Below are 15070 nucleotides of genomic sequence, written 5' to 3' on the forward strand. Positions count from 1 at the left end.
TAAATATTTGTGTCATATTAATTTGTGTGACCTTGGAGAAATTAATTTTGCCGGGTTTCAGTTTTCTCATCTGCTATGTGGGGATCAATAACACCGTATACTTCACACAATTGTTGTGAACATTCAACTTACAGAGTTATTTCTTTTTCTTTTTGAGACAAGGTCTCACTCTGTCACCCAGGCTGGAGTGCAATAGCGTCATCACAGCTCACTGCAGCCTCAACCTCCCAGGCTCAAGCAATCCTCCTTCCTCGGCCTCCCAAAGTATTGGGGTTACAGGTGTGAGCCACCGTGCCTAGCCAGAACACCCAAATTTTATACAAGCAAAGGAAAGACAACAAACCCTGCATCTGTGGTCTGAGAGTGCCTGGCATCCAACTTAGAACCTAATAGATCACCTAGTCGTTCTCAGGAATATGAGAGGCTTAGGAATGTGATCTAGCCAAATGGCTGCCCCTCTTTCAGCCTGAGTCTCTTCTGCAATAATCCTATCATATGCTTCTGGCGCTGGTGCGAGGGATGAGCTCAGGGTTTAGGCACACAGCTCAGGATGTATACGGAGGCTACACTGCTGCCATTCGCAGACTGAATAACTGAGCTTTTGAGCTCAAAGTGGTCTGGGCTATTTATGGGTAACTTTCAGGGGCTGCAGGGAGGAACAAACCAATAAATAAAACATCCATGCATTCATCCAATAAACTTCTTTTTTTTTTGAGATGGGAGTCTCGCTCTGTTGCCCAAGCTGGAGTGCAGTGGCACGATCTCGGCTCACTGCAACCTCCGCCTCCCAGGTTCAAGCGATTCTCCTGCCTCAGCCTCCGGAGTAGCTGGCATTACAGGCGCACACCAACACGCCCAGCTAATTTTTGTATTTTTAGTAGAGATGGGATTTCACCATGTTGGTCAGGCTGGTCTCGAAATCCTGACCTCGTGATATGCCTGCCTCGGCCTCCCAAAGTGCTGAGATTACAGGCATGAACCACCGCGCCCGGCCTCCAATAAACATTTATTGGGCACCTACGGTGTTCCAGGCGCTGGTCTAGGCGTTGGGGTTACAACAATGCACAAAACATAAATTCTGAAGCTGACACGCTAGCTTTAAACGTTCCTTAAATATCTTTATCCTCAATTTACGGTTGAGGAAACTGAGGTGTAGCGAGACCTTGGAGGTTTCCGAAATATTATTATGGATGGCAGGTGTAGAGCCCTGGCAACCTCTCGATCCTGAAGCTCCCCTTCCAGCCTGAGAAACGGCAGGTTCAAGTCCCACTGGGAGACCAAAGCGGGGAGCGGCTCAGTTTGCCGGCTTGCTCAATGCGTAAGGCGTGATGGCTCTAAGCAGGCCTCAGTTGTCTCGTCCAGAGCAATGGGCGGCGACGCCTGCCCAACCCCTCTTGAGCGCCCAGCCTCCCTTTCCCGGCCGGCCCCGCCCCCGCGATCACGTGACGCGTGGGGGTTTTCCCGTTCCCCAGGCGTGACGTCACGGCGGGGTGCAGACCAATGGGCGCGCAGGCCGGCGGCGCCGGGGAATTCCGCCGCCCCGCCCCCGCCCGCCGCCCGCCCGGCCCGGCCCCGCGCCCCGCGCAGCCCCGGGCGCCGCGCGTCCTGCCCGGCCTGCGGCCCCAGCCCTTGCGCCGCTCGTCCGACCCGCGATCGTCCACCAGACCTTGCCTCCCGGCCGCCCGGCCTGCCCGCGTGCATGCTTCGGTCTGGGCCAGCCTCTGGGCCGTCCGTCCCCACTGGCCGGGCCATGCCGAGTCGCCGCGTCGCCAGACCGCCGGCTGCGCCGGAGCTGGGGGCCTTAGGTAAGCGGGGCTGGGGTTCAGGAGAGGGGTCTGGGGCGGGACTGGAGATGCGGGGATTCTGGCGGTCCCGGAGTAGTCTGGGGGTTCCTATGGGAGTCTAAGGGTTTCGCGGGGGCAGAGTGAGGGTTCCTGAGACACTGTATTAGGGCGTAGGAAGGAGGCAGAGGGTGATGAGGGGGTACGGCCCGAGGTTCGAGCGAGGCGTCCCGCTGTAGAGTGAGAGGGGGCGGGGCCTGACCCTGAGGCAAAGAAGGGGGCGTGGCCTGACTCAGAGAAGGCGGAGCGAAAGCTGCTCTTGGGCGGTATCGGGGCGGGGCCGGGCCCAGAGAGGGAGAAGAGGGGCGGGATCCGACCGGGACTATGAGAAGAGGGCCGGGCCTGACTCAAAAAAGGAAGCAGGGCTCTACGCTGAGGGGTGAGGGGGCGGGGCCTGGCCGTGAGGGCAGGAAGGGGGCGGGGCCTGAGTTGGCCGAAAGAAGGGGAAGGGGCGGGGCCTGACTCTGGCCGAGTGGAGGGGAAGGGCCTGTTACCCAAAAAAGCAGGGCGGGGCCCGACACAGAGAATGAGGAGGGGGTGGGGCTTGCCTCCAGACGGAGAAGCGGGGCCTTGACATTGAAAAAATAAAAAGTGGTCTGACCCTGACAGGAGGATGTTTTTTTTGTTTGTTTTTTGTTTTTTTCTTTTGAGATGGAGTCTCGCTCTGTCGCCCAGGCTGGAGTGCAGTGGCACGATCTAGGCTCACTGCAACCTCTTCCTCCCGGGCTCAAGCAATTCTCCTGCCTCAGCCCCCCGAGTAGCTGGAATTACAGGTGCCCGCCACCACACCCGGCTAATTTTTGTATTTTTAGTAGAGACGGGGTTTCACCATTGCTGGTCAGACTGGCCTCGAACTTCTGACCTCAGGTGATCCGCAGGCCTCGGCCTCCCAAAGTGCTGGGATTACACGTGTGAGCCCTTGTGCCCAGCGGGATGGGGACTTTTTAAACTGAGATTGAGATGGGGTCCCCTCCAGGCCCAACTTTAAGGGAGAAAAGGAGCGGGCCCTGAATGTGATGAAGGGTGGGGCGAACCACAGAAACTAAAGGCCAGGACCTGTCCATGATTTAGCTGGTAAGCCTGGCCAGACGCAGGGGGGCAGTCAGGGCGAGGGGCCTGATCCAGAGGGGAAGGGCTAGAAGAGGAAGGGGTGGGGCTTCTTTGGGATATTCTCTGGTCCTCTGGCTGCCCCCCATCACCTCCTGAGACGTTTCTCCTTCTCTGCAGGGTCCCCCGACCTCTCCTCACTCTCGCTCGCCGTTTCCAGGAGCACAGGTGAGCAGCCCTCCACAGTTCCTGCCCACTCGCTCATGCAGGATGAGGTTGGGAGGACCCCACAGAGATGTCTCTGTTTGGGGGTTCACGAGGTCCACCTCAGCTTTCCCCTGACAGGGTGCATCCCTCCCTGCCAGTTGAGATGGGCCCCCTAGGTTTTCTTACCTCTTGGACTGTTAAGAGCGTGACAGGTGGCCGGGCGCGGTGGCTCACGCCTGTAGTCCCAGCACTTTGGGAGGCCGAGGCGGACGGATCACGAGGTCAGGAGATCGAGACCATCCTGGCTAACACGGTGAAACCCCGTCTCTACTAAAAATACAAAAACAAAATTAGCCGGGCGTGGTGGCGGGCTCCTGTAGTCCCAGCTACTCGGGAGGCTGAGGCAGGAGAATGGCGTGAACCCGGGAGGCGGAGCTTGCAGTGAGCCGAGATCGCACCACTGCACTCCAGCCTGGGAGACAGAGCGAGACTCCGACTCAAAAAAAAAAAAAAAAAAAAAGCGTGACAGGTAAAACTAACCACCTATCCATGCGCAAAGGCTTCTTTAGAGATTCACTGTGGCTTAGCAGAAGGTAATCACTGCCATCCCGGGCTTTGGAGCTGGGGTTTACATACTGCTGTCATCGCCCCTCCCTGTGTGAATGTCTGCAAGTCAGTTCCCCAGTTCAGGCCTCAGTTTTCCTCATCTGTAAGATGGACAGAATAACAGTGCCTCTCTTTCAGGGAAATTGAGAGTATTCAATGAATTGATACAGGTACACTTTCCAAGCAGTATCTGGCACACAGTAAGGGTTCAGTAAGTGTTAACTGTTAGTGGTATAATAATAATAACGATAATAATTATTATTACTAGACAGTCTATAACAGTGGTTCATTTTTGGTGTGTGTGTGGTTTTTTGTTTGTTTGTTTTTTCTTTCTTTTTTTTTTTTTTGAGACAGAGTCTCGCTGTGTCACCCAGGCTGGAGTACATTGATGCGATTTTGACTCACTGCAATCTCCACCTCCCGGGTTCAGCAATTCTCCTGCCTCAGCCTCCTGAGTAGCTGGGATTACAGGCACCCGCCACCACACCCCACTTTGTGTCTTTAGTAGAGATGGGGTTTCACCATGTTGGCCAGGCTGGTCTTGAACTCCTGACCTCAGGTAATCCGCCCGCCTCAGCCTCCCAAAGTGCTGGGATTACAGGTGTGAGCCACCTCGCCTGGCCAGACAGTGGTTCTTTTTTTTTTTGAGATGGAGTTTCATTCCTGTTGCCCAGGCTGGAGTACAATGGCGCGATCTCGGCTCACTGCAACCTCCGCCTCTCAGGTTCAAGCAATTCTCCTGCCTCAGCCTCCCAAGTAGCTGGGATTACAGTCATGTGCCACCACGCTCAGCTAATTTTTTGTATTTTTAGTAGAGACGGGGTTTCTCCATGTTGGTCAGGCTGGTCTCGAACTCCTGACCTCAAATGATCCGCCCTCCTCGGCCTCCCAAAGTGCTGGGATTACAGGCGCGAGCCGCCGTGCCCGGCCAGACAGTGGTTCTTAAACCATGTGCATCAGAATCATCCATAGCGCTAGTTAAAACATAATGTCGCCTGATGTGGTGGCTCATGCCTGTAATCCCGGCACTTTGGGAGGCCGAGGTAGGCTCATCACCTGAGGTCGGGAGTTCGAGACCAGGCTGACCAACATGGAGAAACACCGTCTCTACTAAAAATACAAAATTAGCTGGGCGTGGTGGCGCATGCCTGTAATCCCAAATATTCAGGAGGCTGAGGCAGGAGAATCACTTGAACCTGGGAGGTGGAGGTTGCCGTGAGCCGAGATCATGGCATTGCACTCCAGCCTGGGCAACAAGAGTGAAACTCCGTCTCAAACAAACAAACAAACAAAAAAACAGCCGGCCGTGGTGGCTCACTCCTGTAATCCCAGCACTTTGGGAGGTCGAGACAGGCAGATCACAAGGTCAGGAGTTCAAGACCAGCCTGGCCAATATGTTGAAACCCCATCTCTACTAAAAATACAAAAAAATTAGCCAGGCGTGGTGGCGGGCACCTGTAATCCCAGCTACTTGGGAGGCTGAGGCAGGAGAATCACTCGAACCCGGGAGGCGGAAGGTGCAGTGAGCCGGGATCGTGCCACTGCACTCCAGCCTGGGTGACAGAGCAAGAGCCTCCGTCTCAGGAAAAAAACAAAAAACCATAATGTCAGGCCCCACCTCTCGAGTTTCTGATTCAGTAGGTTTGGGATGAGAAATTATTTGCATTTTTAGCAAGCTCCCAAGAGATGCCTAGAACTACTAGTCTATAAAGTCCCCCAGCCAAAATTCAGTGCTGCCCAAGGAAATGCAGAATCTCAACCAAATTATGACATTTTTTCTTATATACATTTGCCGGGATTTGGAGGGCAGGGATAGTCCTGTTGTTATGAATACTCAGTGGCTCCAGTTAGCTGGGTCTGGGCCTTTCTCTGGAGATATAATCTTGGGATGGACCCAAGTTCTGGCTTGGCCATTGAAGAAGTGAGGCCGGTTCCCCAACAGGTCTGCGAGTTTAGGGAGGATGGCATCAGTGACAGACACTGCCCAAGCGGTGGTCCTGGGCAGGAACAAGGCTGAGACTTTTCTTTTTTTTGAGACAGAGTCTCGCTCTGTCACCCAGCCTGGAGTGTAGTGTCACAATCTCGGCTCACTGCAACCTCCGCCTCCCAGGTTCAAGTGATTCTCCTGCCTCAGCCTCCTGAGTAGCTGAGATTATAGGCGTGTGCCACCATGTCCAACTAATTTTTGTATTTTTAGTAGAGACGGGGTTTTGCCATGTTGGCCAGGCCGGTCTGGAACTCCTGGCCTCAAGCGATCTGCCTGCCTTGGCCTCCCAAAGTGCTAGGATTACAGGCATGAGCCACCGCGCCCGGCCAAGGCTGAGACTTTTCTGGTCCAAGACCTAGATCTTTGGTTTCAAATGAGAGTTATTTCTGATGTCATCCATTCAATAAATATTTATTATGCGCCTGTTCTGTACCTGGCCTTGTGCCGAGCAGTGCTGAGGACAGGCCTGGCCCTGGGGTTCCCTACCTAGATGAGGAGGCAGACACGTAAACAATAAGTTAAATATGGGATTATAAAATGTGATAAGGGCTATGAAGAAACCTTGGGGTCAATGATATTTAACAACAGGGTGGGGATACGAGAACTAGTGAGATAGAATGGGAAGGAAAATTCCCGTTTTGTTTTTGGAGGCAGAGTCTCATTCTGTCGCCTACACTGGAGTGCGGTGGCGTGATCTAGGCTTACTGCAACCTCCGACTCCCGGGTTCAAGCCATCCTCCTGCCTCAGCCTCTCAAACAGCTGGGATTCCAGGCGTGTGCCACCACACGCAGCTGATTTTTGTACTTTTAGAGAAACGGGGTTTCACCACGTTGGCCAGGCTTGTCTCAAAATCCTGACCTCCAGTGATCCAGCCACCTCGGCCTCTCAAAGTGCTGGGATTACAGGCATGAGCCACTGTGCCCAGCGAGAAAATCCCCTTCATTGTGAAGGGCCAGACATATGCTGGACCCTGGGGATAAAACAAGGAGAAACAGACATTATTCCCACTCTTCAATGCTCCCAGTCTATAGGAGACAGGTATGAGTCAGTGTAATGTGAGGTCATGTGACATCTTCATCAGTGCCATGAAAATGATAAAACAGGTTGGGTGTGGTGGCTCATGCCTGTAATCCCAGCACTTTGGGAGGCCGAGGTGGGTGGATCACCTGAGGTCAGGAGTTCAAGACCAGCCTGGCCAACGTGGCAAAACCTCATCTCTACTAAAAATACGAAAATTAGCTGGGTGTGGTGGCCTGTAATCCCAGCTACTCAGGAGGCTGAGGCAGGAGAATCACTTGAACCTGCGAGGCGGAGGTTGTGGTGAGCTGAGATTGCATCATTGCACTCCAGCCTGGGTGACAACAGCAAAACTCCATCTGAAAAAAAAAAAAAAAAGAAAATGATAAAACAAAGGCACCTGACTTTGAGGGACTGGAGTGGGGGATAAGGGGACTCTCTTGGATAAAATGGTCAGGGAAGAGCTGTCTAGGATGTGACGTTTGACCAAGGAACTGAAGATGGAGGAGGAGGAACTCACGCCATGCAAAGAACTGGGGGAAGAGCATTCAGGCAGAGACCAGCCTGTGCAAAGGCTGAGGCAGCACATACATAGTCAATTTCCTGCTCTCACATCTGCTCTCACATGGCCCATCCTGGCTGCCCCGAATGGTGGCAAGTCCACGTTGGGGGTAAGGGAGGAACTGCTATTTGAGCAGAAACTTGAATAATGTCCTGGCTAATAGAGGACTTGAGATAATAATAATATTAACTAAGCTTTCTGGAAGATGTCGCGTGGTCAGAACCTGCACTAAGTAGTTTACCTGTGTGATTCTGAATCCTCATGTTAGTTCCTGAGGTAGGAGCTCAGACCTCATTTTGTAGAGGAAGCTCAGAGACGGTAAGTGACTTGCCCAAGGCTGCACAGCCAGTGAGTAACAGCTGAGATTCAAATCAACTCTATGTGACTCTACACTCCATGCTCTAAAATCATGCCCATGGCCAGGCGTGGTGGCTCACACCTGTAATCCCAGCACTTTGGGAGGCTGGGATGGGTGGGTGGGCCACTTGAGGCCAGGAGTTCGAGACCAGCCTGGCCAACATGGTGAAACCCCGTCTCTACTAAAAGTACAAAAATTAGCCGGGCATGGTGGTACGAGACTGTAATCCCAGCTACTCAGGAGGCTGAGGCAGGAGAATCGCTAGAACCCGGGAGGCAGAGGTTGCAGTGAGCCAAGAATGCACCACTGTACTCCAGCCTGGGTGACAGAGCAAGACTCCATCTCAAAAAATAGAAAATAGGCCGGGCGTGGTGGCTCACGCCTGTAATCCCAGCACTTTAGGAGGCCGAGGTGCGCGGATCATGAGGTCAGGAGATCGAGACTAGCCTGACTAACATAGTAAAACCCCGTCTCTACTAAAAATACAAAAAAAAAAAAAAAAAAAAAGCCGGGTGTGGTGGTGTGCACCTGTAATCCCAGCTACTCGGGAGGCTGAGACAGGAGAATCACTTGAACCCAGGAGGCAGAGGTTGCAGTGAGCCAAGATTGTGCCACTGCACCCTAGCCTGGGTGACAGAGCAAGACTCCGTCTCAAAAAAATAAAAATAAATAAAATAAAATAAAATATTAAATAAAAGTATCTTAGCCCAACAAGGTAGGCATTATTATTGTGCCCATTTTACAGATGAAGAAGCCAAGGCACAAAAAGGTGAAGTAATAGGCTTATGGCCCCACAACTAGCAAGTTGCAGAGCCAGGATTTGAACAGAGGCAGTGAACCCAGAGCTCCAGCCACAGCCGCCCAGGACTCAGTCTCCCCCTACAGCCCGGGAGCCTCTGGAGGGTCCAAAGTCTAACTCTGTCTTTGGGTCCCCAGGTTCATCCAGCACAGATGCCTAAGAAGGATTTTCCCAGTTCAAGTGACTTGAGGTTGGCCCTGCCACTGACCTAGAGCGTGTCCCTTCCTCTCTGCCAGCCTCAGTATCCCCATCTGCCAAATTGGGGGGACCTTGGCACCCTACTGGCTTCACAGATCCCATGAGATAAGGGGTGCAGGAAAACTACCTTTCAAGGGGCAAAGGTCTGGCTGCCAGGAGCCACTCCCTGAGAACAGAGGAGGACAGATCTAGCAGCGTAACAGGTTTGCGTCTATAAATCCCCAGCCAGAGACCAGCACAGGCCGCCCTGGGTGGGACACCTGGCTGCAGCTGCCTTCCGTTGCTGTGTGATTCTAAGGCTCACTGGCGGCCTCTGGGCTTCCCCTTGTCCTGTCTATGGAATGACGGGAGGTTGGTTTCGATTCCTCCACGATTCTGTGAAGGGCTGAGCTTTCCTGGGGAGGTGAAAAGGGGCTTCCCTGAGGACCCAGCATTACTGTACCTCCTCACTCAGGAAGCAGGGGTGAATCTGGGATTTCGGGTGGTCACTGTGGGAGGACAGGGCTGGGGTACAGAGCAAGAGGCTGCCTGGGTTCAGATCAGCCTCTTTGCATCTTTTTGTTGTTGTTGTTGTTTGTTTTTGAGACAGTCTCGCTCTGTTGTCCAGGCTGGAGTGCAGTGATGCAATCTCAGCTCACTGCAACCTCTGCCTCCTGAGTTCAAGCGATTCTCCTGCCTCAGCCTCCCAAGTAGCTGGGATTACAAGTGCCCACCACGATACCCAGCTAATTTTTGTATTTTTAGTAGAGACGGGGTTTCGCCATGTTGGCCAGGCTGGTCTCGAACTCCTGACCTCAAGTGATCTGCCCACCTCAGCCTCCCAAAGTGCTGGGATTACAGGCGTGAGCCACCAGGCCTGGCCACCTCTTTGTATCTTTAAACACCAGCCAGTGACCTCCAGGACCCTGGGGTGGACTTCAGGGAGGGAACACACCCCAGTTTGTTTGGAAATTTGGGCATCCACTTTTTCCTGGTGCTAAGACCCCTTTCTAATGGGTTCCCAAAAAGACTTCATAATCCCTGGTCTAAATGTTTTTCGGGAGGCATTTGGCTTAGTTGGAGGATACCCTGATGCTGGGACCCCAACATTAGAGGTTGAAAGGATGGTAGCCCAGAGGAGAAGATGAGGTTTGGGGTTTAGTGCCCCAGCAAGTCAGAGCCCAGGGTTTCCCAGGACGGAGGAAGATGGAAGGGTCACAGGAGGGACAGGGTTGGGGAATCTGTCTTAAAAGATGAAAAGTTGTGACCACTTTCTGGACCTTACCTTTCTCTTTCTCTTTCTCTTCCTTCCACAGATGAATTGGGTGAGTATCACAGGGCAGGTTTGCGGGGAGGCTGAGGGACCCAAGTGCCTGCAGAAGGGGGTCTTGGCCTTCCTTGTTGAGCGGGGGGTGGGGGAGAGGTGTCACTGTGTGACTTCCAGGACTGTGGAGGGATTTGAACGAAGTCATGCTCCTAAGGTACTTAGCAGTGCTTGACACTTGGAAAACACTCAGCACGCCAGGGGCTGTGTGACTCACACCTGTAATCCTGGCACTTTGGGAGGCAGAGGCAGGAGGACTGCTTGAGGCCAGGAGTTCAGGACTAGCCTGGGTAACATAGTGAGACCCCCATCTCTACACAAAATTTTTAAAAATTAGCCGGGCATGGTGGTGCGCACCTGTAGTCCCAGCTGCTCAGGAGGCTGAAGTGGGAGGATCACCTGAGCCTGGGAGGTCGCCAGGGAAGCCGAGGCTGCAGTGAGCTATGATTGCACCACTGCACTGCAGCCTGGGCAGCAGAGCAAGACCGTGTCTCAAAAAGAAAACCAATTAAAATAAAATAATGTTATTAATCCCCTAGTGAGTACAGACAGACACTGTTTTAGGCCCTGGGGATTTAGCCATGAACAAAACTAAGTCCCTGCCCTCGCAGAGCTGATAGCCCGGTGTGGGAGACAGAGGAAAATGAACAGATGAGCAAGATAATGTTAGCCTGGGCTAAGAGCTGTGAAAGAAATAAACAGGACGAGGGAGAGATGGCCTGGAGAAGACACATTAGGTTAGGCTTTTCTGAAGAGATAACATACGAGCTGAGACCAGGAGGAGAAGCAGCCAGCATGGGTTGAATGGGGGACCGTGTGGAACAGGCAGTTGGAGGAGCAAGTTCTTTCTTATTTATTTATTTAAGTTATTTTTTGAGACAGAGTCTCGCTCTGTCGCCCAGGCTGGAGTGCAGTGGTGCTGTCTCAGCTCACTGCAACCTCCACCTCCCAGGTTCAAGCAATTCTCCTGCCTCAGCCTCCCGAGTAGCTGGGAGTACAGGCGTGCACCAACATACCTGGCTCATTTTTGTATTTATTTATCTATTTATTTAGAGATGGAATTTCGCTCTTGTTGCCCAGGCTGGAGTGCAATGGCATGATCTTGGCTCACTGCAACCTCCACCTCCCAGGTTTAAGTGATTCTCCTGCCTCTGCCTCCCGAGTAGCTGGAACTGCAGGCACACATCACCATGCCCAATTTTTATATTTTTAGTGGAGATGGGGTTTCACCATGTTCGCCAGGCAGGTCTCAAACTCCTGACCTCAGGTGATCCGCCTGCCTCGGCCTCCCAAATTGCTGGGATTACAGGCGTGAGCCACCATGCCCAGCCTATTTATTTATTTATTATTATTATTTTTTGAGATGGAGCCTTGCTCTGTTGCGCAGGATGGAGGGCAGTGACACAATCTCGGCTCACTGCAACCTCCGCCTGACGGTTTCAAGCGATTCTCCTGCCTCAGCCTCCTGAGTCGCTGGGACTACAGGCACTTGCCACCATGCCTGGCTAATTTTTTGTATTTTTAGTAGAGACAGGGTTTCACTGTGTTAACCAGGATGGTCTCGATCTCCTGACCTCATGATCCGCCTGCCTCGGCCTCCCGAAATGCTGGGATTACAGGCATGAGCCACCGCGCCCAGCCTATTATTTATTGAGAGATGGAGTCTCACTCTGTCGCCCAGGCTGGAGTGCAGTGTCACGATCTTGACTTACTGCAGTGTCCGCCTCCTGGGTTCAAGCTGTTCTCCTGCCTCAGCCTCCTGAGTAGCTGGGATTACAGACGTGGGAGACCATTCGGGCTAATTTTTGTAGAGACGGGGTTTCACTATGTTGGCCAGGCTGGTCTCGAACTCCTGTCCTCAATTGATTCACCCACCTTGGCCTCCCAAGGTGTTGGTATTACAGGCGTGAGCCACCGCACCTGGCCTCCCTGACTCTGTGTGTGTGTGTGTGTGTGTGTGTGTGTGTGTGTGTGTGTGTGTGAGAGAGAGAGAGAGAGAGAGAGAGAGAGAGAGAGAGAGAGAGAGAGAGAGAGAGAAATGGGATGGAAAACGTCTCGGGGGTAATCAAGCCTTTTTTTTTTTTTTTTTTTTTTTTTTAAAGAATGGGCGTCACCACCCGTTTTTTCTTCTCCCGCAGAGATCATCGACGAGTACATCAAGGAGAACGGCTTCGGCCTGGACGGGGGACAGCCGGGCCCGGGCGAGGGGCTGCCACGCCTGGTGTCTCGCGGGGCGGCGTCCCTGAGCACGGTCACCCTGGGCCCCGTGGCGCCCCCAGCCACGCCGCCGCCTTGGGGCTGCCCCCTGGGCCGACTAGTGCCCCCAGCGCCGGGCCCGGGCCCGCAGCCGCACCTGGTCATCACGGAGCAGCCCAAGCAGCGCGGCATGCGCTTCCGCTACGAGTGCGAGGGCCGCTCGGCCGGCAGCATCCTTGGGGAGAGCAGCACCGAGGCCAGCAAGACGCTGCCCGCCATCGAGGTGGGCCCGGCGAGCGGCCCCGGGCGGGTGGGACTGGGGCTTCCCCTGCACCCCGGAGCCATCCACATGCATTTATACGTTTATTTGATGGTGGCTATTGTTGTTATTGTTGGACCAGATATTAATTATACTATCACCTGGCCTGGAATCCAAAAGGTTCAGAAAAAAGGAGGGGTCGGACATTTGGCTAGGCACGGTGACTCGCGCCTGTAATCCCAGTACTTTGGGAGGCCGAGGCGGGCGGATCCCTTGATGTCAGGAGTTCGAGACCAGCCTGGCCAACATGGTGAAACCCCATCTGTACTAAAAGTACACAAATTAGCCGAGTGTGGTGGCACAATCCCAGCTATTTAGGAGGCCGAGGTGGGAGGATTAGCTGAGCCCAGGGAGGTGCAGGCTGCTGTGAGCTGAGATTGCACCACTGCATAGCAGTCTGGGTAACAGAGTGAGACCTTGTCTCAAAAAAAAAAAAAAAAAAAAGAAGGCAGGTCGTGGTGCGGTGGCTCAGGCTTGTAATTCTAGCACTTTGGGAGGTCGAGGCGAGCGGATCACTCGAGCTCAGGAGTTCTAGATGAGCCTGGGCAAGACGGCAAAACCCCATCTCTACAAAAAATACAAAAATTAGCCAGGTGTGGTGGCACATGGCTGTAGTCCTAGCTACATGGTAGGGCTGAGGTGGGAGGATCGCTTGAGCCTAGGAGGTCAAGGCTACAGTGAGCCAAGATCGCACCACTGCACTCCAGCCTGAGCAACAGAGCAAGACTCTGCCTCCATTAAAAAACAAACAAATATATATAACACTGGAAGTAAAAAAAGCAAAGGTGATTACTTTGGGCAGGGTATTAATGTATTAATAAGGTACAGATAAGTTTTATTTTTTTGAGACGGAGTCTTGCTCTATTGCCCAGGCTGGAGTGCAGTGGTGTGATCTCGCCTCACTGCAACCTCCACCTCCCGGGTTCAAGTGATTCTCCTGCCTCAGCCTCCCGAGTAGCTGGGATTACAGGTCCACCACCACGCCTGGCTAATTTTTGTATTTCTTAGTAGAGATGGGGTTTTGCCATGTTGGCCAGGCTGGTCTCAAACCCCTGACCTCAAGTGATCCGCATGCCTTGGCCTTCCGGAGTGCTGGAATTACAGGTGTGAGCCACCGTGCCTGGCCTCTTTGGTGTCTGTTAATCTGGATCTGTTCTTCAATCTGTCTTTGTGTTTCGTGAGTTGAACATTTGTGCAGAACAGGACGGATGTTTTGTAGAATGTCCCACATTCTGAAGCTGGTCGTGGTGGCTCATGCCTGTAATCCTAGCACTTTGGGAGGCCGAGGCAGGCGGATCACCTGAGGTCGGGAGTTCAAGACCACCCTGACCAACATGGAGAAACCCCATGTCTACTGAAAATACAAAATTAGTGCGGCATGGTGGTGCATGCCTGTAATCCCAGCTACTCGGGAGGCTGAGGCAGGAGAATCACTTGAATCCGGGAGGCAGAGGCTGTGGTGAGCCAAGATCGTGCCATTGCTCTCCGGCCTGAGCGACAAGAGCAAAACTCCTTCTAAAAAAAAGAAAAAGAAAAAGAAAAAAAGAATATCCCACATTCTGGGTTTGTTGGCTGTTTCCAGATTAGGTCAGGTCATGCATTTTTGGCAGAAACACTCCAGCAGTGATGCTGTGGCCTTCTCAGTGTCTTACATCAAGGGACGTGGGATGTCGTTATTCCCAATATTGGTGATGCTGAGTTGGATCCTGCAGCTAATGTGGTGACTATCAGGTCTCTCCATGATAAAGATACAACTTTCCCTTTGTAATGAATTAGTAAGTTATCTATGGGATGATATACTGAGATGTATCATCCTATGTTTAACTGTAATCCCCAACTTCTAATTTCTAAGGCTTTTTTTTTTTTTTTTTTTTTTTGGAGACAGGGTCTCTCTCTGTCACAGTGGCTGGAGTAAAGTGGCACAAGCAAGGCTCACTGCAGCCTCCACCTCCCAGGCTCAAGAGACCCTCCCACCTCAGCCTCCTGAGTTGCTGGGACTATAGGTGCATGCCACCATGCCTGGCTAATTTTTGTATTTTTTTGAAGAGTTGGCATCTCACCATGTTGTCCAGGCTGGTCTTGAACTTCTGGCCTCAAGCAATCCTCCCACTTTGGCCTCCCAAAGTGCTGGAATTACATGTGTGAGCCACCGCACCGGCCTAATTTCTAAGTCTTCCCAGGCAGTTATTCTGGCTCAGAGTTTTTTTTTGGTTTTTGGTTTTTTTTTTTTTTGATGGAATCTTGCTCTGTCACCCAGGCTGGAGTGCAATGGTGCAATCTCAGCTCACAGCAACCTCCGCCTCCCGGGTTCAAGCGATTCTCCTGCCTCAGCCTCCCAAGTAGCTGGGATTACAGGCACGCGCCATGATGTCCGGCTAATATTTTGTACTTTTAGTAGAGATGGGGTTTCACCATGTTGGCCAGGCTGGTCTTGAACTTCTGACCCCAAGTGATCTGTCTGCCTCGGCCTCCCAAAGTGCTGGGATTACAGGTGTGAGCCACCGTGCTCGGACCCCAGAGTTGGTTTTGATTTCCAAGATTTAGAATGGTAAATGCCTAACCATAGGGAATGACCTGTCTCCAAATCTGGACTCAGGATTTTTTTTTTTTTTTGAGACGGAGTCTTGCT

The 15070-nt window shown here is 52.6% G+C and overlaps 1 protein-coding gene across 1 annotated transcript in view; it reads left to right on the forward strand.

The window, feature by feature from the left end:
- The first annotated feature begins 1561 nt into the window (after nt 1-1561).
- RELB (RELB proto-oncogene, NF-kB subunit) overlaps nt 1562-15070 on the forward strand; it is a 38567-nt gene continuing 25058 nt past the window's right edge. Inside the window, exons 1-3 of the mRNA XM_034945009.3 lie at nt 1562-1805; nt 3069-3116; nt 12065-12405. Coding sequence (XP_034800900.1) covers nt 1700-1805; nt 3069-3116; nt 12065-12405 — 495 coding nt within the window. The 5' untranslated portion in view covers nt 1562-1699. The remainder of the gene's footprint in view (nt 1806-3068; nt 3117-12064; nt 12406-15070) is intronic.

The sequence above is a fragment of the Pan paniscus genome, chromosome 20, assembly GCF_029289425.2.
Source record: "Pan paniscus chromosome 20, NHGRI_mPanPan1-v2.0_pri, whole genome shotgun sequence".
NCBI lineage: Eukaryota > Metazoa > Chordata > Mammalia > Primates > Hominidae > Pan > Pan paniscus.